Here is a 14,438-nt window from a genome sequence, read left to right on the forward strand (position 1 = left end):
CTTCTTTTACTGGGATTTGGGATTTGCTGGTCTATATCCTGACCCAAAACACTAGAGATTTAAATTCTGCTAGCTATTTAACATTTCTTAGGCCAAGATCTAACCGAACCGGTAGGAGTGGGGTACTATTTGGCAGTTTTAGTAATGACTTTACACATTTATTCTGCCAGCTCTAAGCTCTCTATCTGGTCCCAGACCCACAGTTCTGCGCCATAGAGTGCTGCCCCCAGACCTCTAGCTAGATGTATTTTTAGGGCTGGAGAAATGGGGCTAGTAGCAGATTCTGTTTTTTGACCACTGCTAAGTCGACATGCTAGTGGAGGAGGAGGTTGAGGATGATGATCAGAGCAGTGTCCTTTGACCTCTCTTTTGTGGCACAAGAGTGTCTAAATCCTCCTCAAAAGTCAACTGTCTAACCCGGACTGCACCCCAACCTTGATAGGGAGGCATTTGGGCACTGGGATAAGGCGGTCACAGGTCTATAGGGCATTTATTTGACGTGGAGGGCCTCCTGTCCTTTGAGGATATTAAATCTGACTTTGCCATGCCCAAAACCGAGCGGTACCATTAACTGCAAACACGACATTGGGTTATGCAGCCCTAGGTCCACCAGGGAGCTGAAAGGCAGCTCACTCAGTACAAGCGGTGGCTGCTTTCTAAGCAATCCACTAAGCGACTTATCACAGAATTGTACCACATCTTATGTCCGCCAGAACAGGTGGTTAAGCCTGCGGGCCAGAGACAGTGGGAAACTGAGCTGGGGCGGAAACTGACTCCCAAGGAATGGGCGGATGGGAGGAAGGCAAATGTGTTCATCTTGTTTTATTTTGATGCTTTGCGTAGCACTAAGATGGCTTCGGGCCCACGACTTGGGCTTCATTGCTTGCTGAATCTCGTTTGTTTGTCAAATCAATAAAAAAAAATTCAACCTAAAAGTCAACTGTCTCTTTTGTGGTGCAGAGACCACAATTCTTCCAGTTCCAGGATAGGTTCAACAAGAGACATAGAAACTGTGGAATGTTTCCCATTTTTTGACATTTTCATCTCGAATGATTTCGGAAACAAAGAGTGCTCAAATAATTTAGGTTAGGCTGGTTCGGGAACCAAAGTTTTCAAAGAGAAAAAAGTTTCTTGGCCGGCACAGAGGCAGAAGCAGTCAGAAGCCAGGTCGGTTCCGAAGTTTGTAAAGACACCGATATATGTGCTCGATCCGAGTTTGATACCGACGTTTAAACCTTGGTAGATAGTTTTGGTGCAGGACCAGAGGGTGTCTTTTCGGATCAGACCATGGGCAGATGACAGTGGCGGTGCGGCGACCTCTAGTAACGGGAAAGGGTGAAGATATGGATCCCTTTTTAGGTGGCAGGATAGGGTCAGGATTGATGGTACTCACAAGCTGCCCAAGCGGCAGATTGTACCTCAATTTATCCTCAACGTCAGAGCCAGAAGTCTCTTCGAAAGACAAGGGATCTTCTTCCTCTGCAACATGCTCTTTCTGAGCATGCACTTCTCTGAAAATGTTGTGAATGTCATCTTAGAAGGGACAAGACATTTCCAGCAGCATCCGCACTCCAATCATCCAATCACAGAGAATTGTTTTCTAGCGGAAAGACTTGCAGCTGTCACAATTGGCTTCACGATGATCGGGCAAAGGCAGAGATTGCACACAAGTAGTTGGTCCGTGTGTAGGTAGTTGGCGTGACACTGGGGGCAAAATCAAAAAAGGGACCGTTCCATCAGGAACACATTTTCAGTACAGACAGTACTTAAACCAAGCTTAAACTACACAAAAGTTATAGTTTAGAAATTAAAACGTTTGTGTAGTTTAAGCTTGGTTTAAAGTTAAAGAATAAATTAAGTTATATTAATTAAAAGGTGGTGCATAATTTATAAATTCAAGGAATTAAAAAAAATATAAATTTTGGTGTTTTATAAAGAGTGTACATAACCCAAGGGTATCATAGGGCTGTACGTACTAATGATAAACGTAAACAAAGAACTGAAACATAAAAAGAACATCAAATAAAAACACATAGCAACTTTTTAAAAACTCAGTAAAATATTATATGTAGTAACAGAGTTATTAATAGACGGCCTTCATTCGTTGGAGCCAATCCAGGGAAGAAGCACGTGTAGTTTTTTTTCTCATGAATCTGGGGGGGTCCTAGCTTAATAGAATTTGCACTTCTTAATGAGTGGCAGTCTCCTGGGATTCAAATCTTTTTTGCCAGGCACCTTGTTTTATTACAATGCAAGGCTTTATGTGTGAGGCAAGCAATTTTCAGTTGAGATCTGGCATCAAGAGGAAGCCAGTTGAGAGACCTGAGTGATGGTGTAATATGGTTAAAGTGTCAAGTACCTGTTACCAGTCTAGCTGCTGCATTGAGGGTCACTTTGAGTGGAACCGTTCTTGCTTAGGGAAGGCCTGAAAGGGTCCCCGAACCATATTCTAGTCTTGAGATCACCAATGGTTTCATTTTCTTCAGATGTTTGAGTATGAATGACGCACTGCGAGTGGTAATGCCGATATGTGCTAGCATGTTCAGATTATTGTCCAGTGTTATTCCAAGGGATTTAGTAAGTTGATATGGGAGGTCTGCAATTGACAGTGTCAAGGAGATTGATCCAGTCTTTGGTGTGTGTGGAGCTGTTATAAGGGGAGAAACATAGGAATTCTGTTTTCAGTGAGTTGAGCTTGAGGTTGCTTTGAGCTAGCCAGGACTGAATTTTGACAAGAAGTCTTGTCATTCCAGATCTGAATACATTTCACTATTTACTTTTGCAAGCCCAGAGTTTGAAATATGATTATAGAGGCAGGGGCTTAGCAAAAGCAAGAAATTGTTATTTGGTTTCTGTATAGATTTGGTACCATTAATAATATAACACATTAATGCTCTTTTTACATCCATTGTGAGTAATGCTCTTTGTGCAGCGGATGATGTTGTGAAAAAGAGATCAGGAGGTCAATAGTTTGATTAACATGGAACAGGGAGAGAGCATTGTTCAGAAAGTGAGTGAGCTGTTCTTTGTGAATCCTTCTGAACGTGAATGGAAAGTTTCTCTACTGTCAAGGCTTGCAATTCAGTAACTGTGTAAATAAGTCATTGAAATTAGGAAGTTTACTTTCCAAGAGCAAAATTGCATGAGACAAGAATGTAATGATATGAAAGGTGGGCCCATGAACTGTGGACATAGGTGGTGTTCTTGGTGGGCTAACTATTTTAAGACTCTCTATGAACTATTTCACAATAGGGATCTTAAAGACGGATCAAGATTGTAGGCAAGTGCCCCTTTTTTATGGCCATCCCTTAACTTTTTGCCCGGTGTCTGATGCACTTTGACTAACAGTGCCCTAGATCCATGCCAATCAGGTTCCCAGGGCCTGTTTTCCCAAAACTTTCCCATTGCTCCCTCAATTGGCACACCTCTGGCCCACTTGTACGTCCCTTGTAATACGTACCAGTGGTACCAAGGGCCTTGTGACCAGAGAGGGTCCCTTAAGGCTGCACCATGTATTGTGCTACCTTAAAGGACCCCACACCTAACACCGACACACTGCCATTGCAGGCACTGTGGTGTGTCTAAACTAAGAGAGTCAACAAGGCACACCTTCCTGGGTGGCCATGCCTACAGACAACGGCCTGTGACATAGGCAAGTGTCCCCTCTGGCAGGTCTTACAGCCCTGAGGCAGGGTGCACAGTTCCACAGGTCAGGATATAGCTGCATGAGCAATATGCCCCTACAGTGTCTTAGTCCATTCCTGGACACAGTAAGTGGAGTGAAGCCTTTTTGAATAAATGGCTGGGAGTTTGTAAACACGAACTCCACAGCTCCATGATAGCTTTACTGAAGACTGAGAAGTTTGGTAACAAACTTCTCAGCATAACAAACTCACACCGATGTCTGTGATGGATTTATTATAAAATGCACTCAGAGGGCATCTTAGAAATGCCCCCCTGAACAACGACCAACTTCTAGTGTATTGGCTGGCCAGTCCCCGTCAGCCAGCCACCACCAGACAAGTTTCTGGCCTCATGGAGTGAGAGCCTTTATGCTCTCAGAGGTCAGAAACAAAGCCTGCTCTGGGTGGAGGTGCTTCTCACCTCCCCCTAGCAGGAACAGCAACACTTGGTGGTGAGCCTCAAAGGCTCCCACCTTGTGTTATGCTGATTTGGGCAGCTCAAACTAGCGGAGATGTCCGTCCCCCTTTCCTAACCTCCATTTCTGGTGGCAGGACAGATGGGAAAATTAGTAAGCAGAGTAAGAGTGTCCACCCCAAAGGGAGGGGGCACCCAAAGCGTTGAGTCACCCTAGGGAAAAGTAGCCATTGGCTACTGCCCCCCAACCTCAGTAAAGCCCATAAGTTTAGTATTTAAGGGCTCCCCCGAACCATGCTCCTCAGATTAGACGACCTACGAAGAAGAAGGACCGAAGAGCCGTGCAGCATTGGAAAGGAAGACGACAACTGACTTGGCCCCAGCCCTACCAGCCTGTCTCCTCCGCCAGCTAACCTTCTCCAAGAAATCCATTCGGGATCAGGAGAACCGCAGCAATGCCTGCGGAGACGTCTACAATTAAGGACTGCCAGTTTCTTCCAAGTCCTGAGATGGACTCAAGCCTCTTTCAAAATGTCATAGGTGAAGACTGCACCTATGACAACGTAAGCCGTGAGCCGTTGTGCTCACTGCCAAAGAAGTGTGATCTGAAAATGAAAGACCACCTCTCACACCACAATTCTGAAGAAGGCCACGTGACTCGTAAGAGCAAACCGAAACATGTCGACCTCCCACTAGGTTCTGTGGACCAATCACTAATCCACTTACACACCACCATTTCTTTTAATCATATCCCTATCCTGATCAATTAAAAATTCTATATACAGGATAGGAGATGTTCTTAATCACTAGTCACGCTCCATGAGTGCGAACCACACAGACAGTCTGAATCCTGGTGGAGATTGGTTAATCACTAGGAGAACCAAACCCTCAAATGATTACGACCAGATGATGACACTATCCTCCTTACCACACAAGCAGAGAAAAAATATATACCACGCACTGTAAAAGTGTGGTTGAGGACCTGCGATACAACATATGTGAGACTCTGGTTCATTTGACACATGTGATTCATTCCCCTTTGATTATGACTCTGTCAACATTGGAAGCTGAATGAATCTCTGCTTCTTTCGCTCTCATGTTGGTCTGGACAAACTATCAAAGACTCCCGGAGTCTGATATATAAGGGGTCTTTAAACTTTGCTGCCGTACACTTGATCATGCTCAAGCATGAGCAGAAACTGAAAAAAACTCTCAGGCTTAGAAAGTGTCTTAACAAGAAAGTCTATTTAATAACATGCAGCTTCACAATGTGATTTTCTGCAGTTCTCTGGACTACTGTCCGATACATTGTTGTGTTTTCTTGTCGTGAACCCTTTACCTGGCAAAGCTTGAAAAATGGATCTTCCTAGGGATCCACACTATAATCGTGCAGGGACCATCTCCATCCTCATTTAGGATGGACCCATGGTAAGGATCATGTGGATCCAGTTCACGCTCATGGTCCAAGGTCAAGTATGGTGACTTTTATGGAGAAAGCAAATGCACTGGTGAGTGCACTGAAGGTTTAGCAGTAGTGTCTTAATGTGCTTTTTGGGTATGGGGAAAGTTATGAGTTTCTACAATATCGGGGTGTGGCTTAGCGGACCATGATGGCAGCTGCTCACTGACAGAGCTCTGTTCTGTCAGCCCGTTTGCTGACTCAATCTACCCGCTGGGCTCAGTCTAAACACCCAACTGGCCCAGACCTGCATGCCGGAATTCAAGGCGGTGAGCTGGGACTAAGCGGGAGCTGATCGTTCGACGTACTGGGCCTGAGACCAGGACTACCGCGATCGCAGCCTGACCCGTGGACCCACACACTGTCCCGCCTGGCCCCTGCCTGAGGCCGGCTACAGTCCAGGGTACGAGCGAGGATGTGGTGACCTCACCCGGCTATCCACCATGACCAGACACACATATGACGACAAGGAGGGCCCAGAGTACGAAGGTGAGCGCCAGAGCCCCGGTGGGCTCACGGCCTACTGACCCGGCAGTGCACAGCACCTGGATTCCTGGCTCCCTCTCTCCCTGACCGTCTGGAACCGCGGCAGTGATCAGCGGCAAACGAAACTGTACACATCACCCCTGGGCAGCCTGGGGGAGAGCAAGACACCCCCCTCCGCAAGAGCCAATAAGGGCCTACTGTTTTCTGTCTACTCTGCTTCTCTCCTGACAATGCAGTGCCCCCTTAGCCCCAAAGACTCATAAGCCCAGTAAAAACCCCCGAGGCTGACAGACCGCGGGAAGAATGACTTGGCTCCCACACCCTCACCCCTCAGCTGATGGCAGCCACGCTGTGCACCCTACTCACCGGGCTCCTGGAAAAAACAGCCACCAGCACAACACCATGCTGCAGGATGGGCTGCGGCAACTGGGAGACCCACTGAGTGCCGAAGACCCCCACGGACTGTTGCATCAAGCTAAATCTCTTCCAGTAAAGTAGTCCTCGGAGAGAGTGGCTTCCCTCCCTTTCCCCAAGGACAGCTGCTCCACAGTGCCCTCTACCCAACAGGCTCCTGAGAAGAAAGATCACTATTAGGACGCTGCGTACGACCTGGGGGCCTACCCACAACCCCCGAGTACCCACAACAGCCTAATCCACCTCCGGAACGGCACAGCAACGACCTGTCCCTCCGCAACAGCTGAGCTCCGACCCGGACTTAACCCAATGACCAGTGTTAACTGGCCCTCCTCCCCCGCGGAAGGCCTTCAAAAGGACCCACCCTCTGCAGTTCCTGGAAGCGGAGCTATAGGTAGGCTGAGCTTCATCATGCCCACACAGGCATCACTATCTCCTGTGCTACCAACTCTGGTACCGGACATGCCTACAAGGGAGGCCCAACGGCAGCCCTCCCTTCTCACGGCGGAGAAGCAGGACAAAGCCCTGGAAGCAATAGAAAGCTCCTGCATCTCAATGGAAACCAAACTAGGTTCCCTAGAAGCTGAACTGGGATTTCTCCAGGACGACCACCGCAAAGTAGAGGACAGAGTGACAGACAGGAAGAAAATGTGGACTTAGACACAACCACAGAGAAACATCGCATCATCCAAGACCTGCAGAAACAGTACGAACCCTGGAGGAGAGGGCAAAGTATGTTGAGAAGCCATGTCTGAATACTTAGCATGTCTGAAGGGATCAAGGGCCGTGACCCACTGACATTCTTAGAAAACTGGTTCTGTTCCTTCCTCACACCATCTGATGTCACCCCTTTCTACTCCAAGGAGAGAGCGCATCGGGTACAAGAACCACTTACAGGGAGGGGGACCCACATATCTTTACTAACAACTACAACTCGGACACCTCAAATGGCTTCAATCAGGAGACCCAGACCCCTCTCTACTGGTGATGCCACAAACTAACAGACAACCTGATTTCACCCCCACTACCAACGGAATAAATTGGGTGGCGGGAAGGACTGGACCAGACTGTGGCCACTACTCCTGTCCATCCTCCAGCTTGATGACTAACACGCTATGGACCACTCCTTAATGGCGGTTGGGGGAGGCACTACTGCTCCTCGTTTTCCGCCTGACCTTACCCTCTACTTTTTTCTCTTTTCAGCCACGATCCAGCCCAGTAACAAATTAATGAGACAAAGCTGGGCGACTCCGTCCATGTCTACAACTTTTACCTGCTCAACCACGACCCCTTTCCACTTAATGACTAACTGTGACACTGTCTGGGTGCATTGCCATTTGTGGTAGCCTCTTCAATTGACAGTTTACGCTCACTGTTGAAATGTCTTTTCTAAAGTGTCCATTTGCGTGAAATGTTCCTTTCTGTAAATAAATAATTGAAAAATGCGTTTCAGCATGTACACAAGATGATGTCCACCAGCTCGCACTGGGTGCTGTTCAGAACAAAAAAAAGAGAGATGCTAATAGATATTACACTCTAAAATTGATGAGTTGCTTACATTCAAGTTTCTGCAAACACATTTTCTGGCCATGAGTAAGTAATTAAGAAAATGTCAATAAAATATTGACTAAGAAATTTTTGTGTTGACTTTTGTTTCAAAGAGAATAATACTGCTCAAAATGTGCAACACAATAGTTTACAAATTACATAAAAAAACATTAGCCCACAACTTACCCATGCAGAGCTCGATTGATAGTTTTCTCTAGCGGATCACTAGTGTATTTGCTGTCACCATCAAAGAGATATTCTTTTTCCCAATTAAAAGTAACTTTAACCTTTCCATACCGCCTGAACACAGTACGTGGACAAACAAATCCCTTATATTGACCAATAAAGCCCCTCTTCCGCTTCTCAGTCAAAAACTCTGATTCCTTTGGTGAACCTGCTGTGTCCTCCTGAGGCCGAAAGGGCAATACCCTCCCAATGGGAGCCCCTTCCTGCCAGCCTTTGCCCCTGTTTTTTGTGTTAGATGGTGGTACTCCTTTAAGTAGTTGACCTCTTCGTGCATGTTCTGCAGTCGATGAAGCATAAGAGTGTTCAAGAGCTACTTTTTTTGGAGAGGCAGAATCTGGATGCAACTTTGAAAAAAATCCATGGCCTCTTGCGGACCCTTGCCTTGAATGGATTTCTTCAGCTGGAGCGTTATTTTCTAATTCAAGATTAGTCGTCTGAGGAGACTTACAGAGACTGCTGAGAATAGGACTGCTGCCCTTAGGAAGTTTGGTTGCCCTTGAATATTCATGATCTGAAACAGATCGTGCCAGTTTCTCTCCCAAGAGAGCCTGCTGCTCCTCTATTGACAAGCCTTCACCAAAGGTTGCTGCACCATAGGCTGACCCAGAGCTAAGAGCAAGATCTGCAAGCAAGTTTAGTGCATGTGATTCATACACATTTAGTCTCTGAGCTAGAGCACTCACATCTTCTGCACCTGCTAAGAGCTCATCTGGCAAGTTTTTTCTGAAAGCCTCCCTTTCCACAGAGGATTTCACTACAGCCTCAATAGTTTTGCTTAAAGAGTCGACATTCTCCAAAGCTGCCTTGGCAATAAGAGCTGCTTTTCTGTTGAGGGGCTTGTGTCCACCAGCCAACTGCTTTTCATTAAATTTCTTCACTAAAACAGAAAATAAAAACATCAGAAACAATACATAAAGAATAATTAAACACAATACATTGAAGCTCTCATTACAACCACACTCATACCTCAACATATGAGACAAGCAGAAAGAGCTTCTCCTAACTGAAGTAAAAGAAAGTTTGGTCTCTGCCGCAAGCACAAACTCCCACCAAGGGCTAATAACGAATGCCTACAATATTTCCCTCCTGCTCCAAGGAGAAAGGAAAGGTATGGGAATTTCGGCCTTTAATTTCCCCAAGAAGGTAGAAAACCATGAGGAATTAGACCTGGTATTCTTCGGTCCATGTATTATTACCCATTCAGGGTGGCATAACTTGTAAACTCCAATAACTAATGGGGTGGTATCAGCCGGACTTCTTAAGTCCGATGTCAGTATCTTTCAGCAGAGGTAATGGAGAACTCATAATTAGGATCCATATATTAAAACCCAACAGCAATATAGTACTGATGTGACATGTCTGTGCATGTATGGTCTGAGTAGGCATGCTGTAGAGAGTGGATGCTTTGATGCATGTATGACAACCCGATGTTTGTGTATGAGGTGAAGCCAGGGAGTTGGCTACAGCTGAAGGGATAATGGAGCCCTAACAGTACTTATCTGCTGTGAATGTAACCTAAGGGCTTAGCATGGAATAAACAATGTACTTCCTACCTGAATGGCTGCAAACACTTATAAGACCCTGCTCTCCAACTACAGCATTTTTGTGACTAGGCGTTAAATGAATATGGGTGGACATGCAGGAGAATTCTGGTGACCTTTGGCAGCTGGTGCTGATAGAAGAGGAGGTCTGCCTAGTGATGGAGTGACCTTGTGACCATGACGAAGTAGTCTGAGGTGTGTATGATCCATAGTCTGAGGTCAACACCCTCAAATCCATAGGCAGGTGGTGTCAGCACTGGCTACTGTGTAAAAGGAGCCCAGTGAGGAGGGTTAGCAGGACAAGAAATCCGGTGAACAGAGTAAATACTGATCTGCAGTGTCCAGTAGGTAGCGAGGATGTTTTGAGGACAAAAAACAAAGTTAGTGCTCTATTCTGGCCTGCACAGTGTCTTATTCGTCAAGCAGCCTCTGCAAAAGGTAATCAACATGAGAAAACAAGCCATGAACCTGTTTTCACTGGCAGCGGCATTTAAAGCATAAGGAGCCTGCTGTTGCCTCAAAACAATACAGAAACATGCATTTATCAACCAAATACCCAAATTACAACACATTTTATGCAATTCACAAACAAAACAAATATAATAATTGGGATTTTGATTTTAATAGGAAGGTAGGAGCTTTTTAATATTTGAATTTATTTCTAAAAGATGAAGCAATATTCTAATTTCTAGCATATTGCTTTGTCTTTGTATGCTCTTAATACATGCTCTCTTTATATTGTCGTACACCAGTGCTTCATTTTAGGCTACCACTTACTCATACTAGATTCTATTTGATGTACTTGCACGGCCCTCAAGAATGAAGTTAAAGATACCATATTCACTTTTATCCTTCAATTTTAAACTCCAAAACATTTATAGAGTGGTTTAAAATTTTCAATTTTGCTTTCTGTATAAACTTTACTAATCTGCTAAAACAATTTAATTTTCAAAGCAGCGGCAGACTCAGTGAGTAGGCATTGTGGATCCCAGGTTAAAGACCGCTACTCTCAGTCAATCAATTCTGTACTTGGCATCGGATTCCTATTATGCTTGGGCATTAGTATGTTCTCTTTGTCCAACAAGCCCATCTGCTCAAGGGATTTGTGCTTTGCCTGGGACATGGCATAGTGTGCACACCGTTGTTTCTCTCTAACTTTTATGGTCCTCCGTTGGAAGCTCTCACACGCTTTTCAACTTTCTAACACTGTCCTTTAGTAGCTGCAAACTGCTTCCCTTGTGAGTGCCCTTCTGTGCTGGTTTATGGTGGCTACTGGAGTAAATGTTAAACAAAGGTTTCCATAATTCCCCAGGGCTCGACAAATCCACTTGACCGCTTGCATTTGCGAGGTAAATTTTATGAGGTCGAGCTATTTTTAGGTCGTATTCGCCCTTTCTGATGAGTAGGAAAACATACTGTCCTCAGTCTTTGAAAACGGAGCAAATGTGACAAGATAAGAAGATTTTAAGGCTTTTTTACTGCTCACAAAGCAAATGAGAAATAAAGATGCCTTTAAATCTTGTTATATTGTCACATTTGCTCCGCTTTCAGGTCAAGTAGGTTACTATTAGGTCGAGGACTAGTACAATTTTTCAGATTTTTCGAGCCCTGCTCCCCTTACTTATATGAGGCCTAGGGATAACTACCAAATCCCAATTACGCATTTTCCAACCCCACGTGGTCGAAGTCTAGCTGAAAAATATTGTCTCTGCTATGTTTTTTCGGTGTCTGCTATCTCATCGTTATTGTTACTTCGTCGCACTGCTCCTGACTCACCCTCGATGAAGTACTACGCTACGCTCGCGTAGTTTGAGAAGTTTGCGCTACTTCGCACTAAGCGAATTGCACGTAGCACAGTGCAAACACATGTAGCGTAGCAGTAATTTTTTGCTTGCTCGCGGTCCTTAACGTCAAGTTGGCGACCGCGAGCGAGCAAAATGACATCCCGGCGAGACTTTTTCCTCGTTGGCAATCAGCAACATCAAGTTGCCGATCGCACGCATGGAAAATAAACCTCCCGGGGAGATTCTCAACGAGGGGAGGTCAGGTTTCTCACTGCGAGTGGTCGCGTATGCTCGCGACCGCTCGAGATGAGACACTACCAGTTGGCGTTGAGAAAGCTGCCGCTCGAGTAGAAATCTACTCGAGCGGCAGAAAATGACCGCTTGCACTGTGCAAGATGTGGTTTGCACTGATTGCCCAGTGCAGACAACCATCCGGTACTGTGCAATCAGCATTTTGCACAGTGCACTACGCAGTTCGCGTAGCTCACGTAGTGCACTTCGCGTAGCTATACGTAGCGATACTATGCGAACTACGCCCAGGGTTACTCCTGACCTCAATGCCGCCTCTAGCTTCTTCATTGAGGATTGTCAAGCAGAGTCCTGATGAGAAATGCAAGACGAGGCGTAGGCAGAATAGAGAGGGCCCAGGCATGGGAGACACTGGTGGAGTAGATGAAACGTAATGGTCTGGAATCTGGCAACACCTCCCAAACGGCGAGATGCAGGCAGGGGAGCCCCCAGAGACAGGAACCTGACCCAGAGCTGGGACCTGGGAAAAATGGCCCACAGAATTAGCAAAGCGGACCAAACATGACTAGGAGATGTATACAGAAACGATACACAGCCCGATAACGATCAATAGAGAAAAGCGGCAAATATTGGAAGGCGAGGTTTGTGAGGGAGGGGGTGGGGAGTTGGGGGGAGTTTTAGTGAACTCAACTAATTTGAAGATACCAAGAATGTAACTGGGTTACTAAGAAAACTGAAGGTAAATCACCGATAGATGGCTAGGCAAGGTATGTATGTAATCTAAATTAATGACAGTTTTGGAACGCGTGTCACACCAAAATTCAATAAAATATGTTTAAAAAAATGGAAGATTGTCAACTTGGAACCCTGAAACTAATTTAGAACTCAAAGTTGGAAAAAGGATCTGAAGATGGCAACCACAACAGGGTCTTTGTGGCTTATATTTGACGTCCTGCTGTCTACCTCTGTATGATGACAAAATTACAAAAAAAGGAAAGAATTGGGGAAGTTCTGGACACAATCAATATTACAACATGTGAATTCAGAATGCTGCAAAACAGAACACTCAGTCAATCTGCCTGAATAGGTCCCTGGCAGATGCCATATGCTTATGTTTTGATATTTGGTGTGCTCTGTTCTTTAGGTATTGTTTGCTACTTATATTAATGTATAATTATTTTAAAATTCTTGCTAAAGTTGTGACAGATTAAAAACTAGATAAACATGAGCTCATGACGGAGTACACGATTTTGCACTTACAGCAATCCAAATAAAGCAAATGTTGACTTACCTGGTTTAGATTTCTTCTGAGCCACCAGTTTACCTTTCTCCTCTACATTACCCAACACTACACTTCGGTGTTGTAATGTCTTATTGGCTTCTTTCCCGAATGGAATACTTTTAAGAGGTATACTCATCAGTCTTTTTGACCTCTTTACATTGGGTTCAGAAGAAGCATACTCTTGCATCGGAGTCTCTTCCTGTGACACTGCTTCCATCACTTCCTGTGACACAGCAACTTTATCCGAAGGCTCAGACTCTGTTTTGTGCACAACTTCTGCAGTTAGTACCTCAGCTCCTACAAAGATAATGTGTTTAAATATTGTTGAAAAATAATTACTTTAAAACAGTTTTAAAATCATCTGTCTATCTTTTGTTTTCCTTATTCACATACCTGCGTGCTTAGTGGTGTCCCAAATCGAGCAGAAATTTGACCATGTGGTCACAAAAATTAGAAACAAAGCCTAAACATGAGACACTAATTGTATCAAGTGGTATACCTGGGTACCAAATGAAGAATAATTCAGGTATTCTTAAAGAGTTTTACAAATAGTTTCTGGACCTCCTGTACTCGTAGTGTAAACACTGTACATAAAAAAGGCAAAGGAAAGTAGCCTGAAGGGTGGATTAAAACCTCTACAAACATTAGAATATTCCAGCATCACTAAGACTAGGGGACCAGACTGAATCACAGAAAATAAAGCTGGTATCTTATACAGATAAGAATAGCCTACTTGTTATTCTCTATAACACACTTAATAAATAAGAACTAAATACAACCCAGATACAAATATGTAAATTGCATGTCAAATGGAGGAACAGATTATAACTAAAAGTAACACAAATACAAAAGTAATACAGAATCAAATCTCACATTCTTCCAATCAATTGTCAGTCATAAAAACCTCTTATTCTCACATTGCATAACAACTTTCCTCACAGTCTTAGTCAATTCTATTACAGGACAAGAGGTGAGGACAATTGTACCTTACTTTACATTATTCCATTCAAAAGTCAAAACTAACAAAAAGTTTTAAATGACCTTTCCGGGTAACAAACAATATAAAGTAATCAGAACAAAGAATCGTAGTCCATTATACAGATAAAGACTAAGGGCCATATATATATATCAATATTTGTAAAAGCAATTAGCTAATTGCGATTTTTTTGTGAATCGCAATTAAGTAATCGCTATTACAAATGTATGAAACTCAGTTTCATTTAGCGATTCCTAGAGGGTCTTAAATTGACCTACCTCATTAATGCTAATGAGGTAGATTGCAATTTGCAACCTCTTAGGAATCCCTAAAATCACCGGGATGGTTGCCTGCT

The 14,438-nt window shown here is 44.3% G+C and overlaps 1 protein-coding gene across 4 annotated transcripts in view; it reads right to left on the reverse strand.

Moving 5' to 3' along the window:
* TASOR2 (transcription activation suppressor family member 2) overlaps positions 1–14,438 on the reverse strand; it is a 1,020,110-nt gene that overhangs the window by 668,636 nt on the left and 337,036 nt on the right. For all 4 annotated transcript variants that reach the window (XM_078677333.1, XM_078677324.1, XM_078677320.1 and 1 more), the window contains exons 15-16: positions 13,117–13,404; positions 8,192–9,128 (exon numbers count right to left, since the gene is read on the reverse strand). In XM_078677333.1, coding sequence (XP_078533459.1) covers positions 8,192–9,128; positions 13,117–13,404 — 1,225 coding nt within the window. The remainder of the gene's footprint in view (positions 1–8,191; positions 9,129–13,116; positions 13,405–14,438) is intronic.

The sequence above is a fragment of the Lissotriton helveticus genome, chromosome 1_1 (genome assembly GCF_964261635.1).
Source record: "Lissotriton helveticus chromosome 1_1, aLisHel1.1, whole genome shotgun sequence".
In the NCBI taxonomy this organism is placed as follows: Eukaryota; Metazoa; Chordata; class Amphibia; order Caudata; family Salamandridae; genus Lissotriton; species Lissotriton helveticus.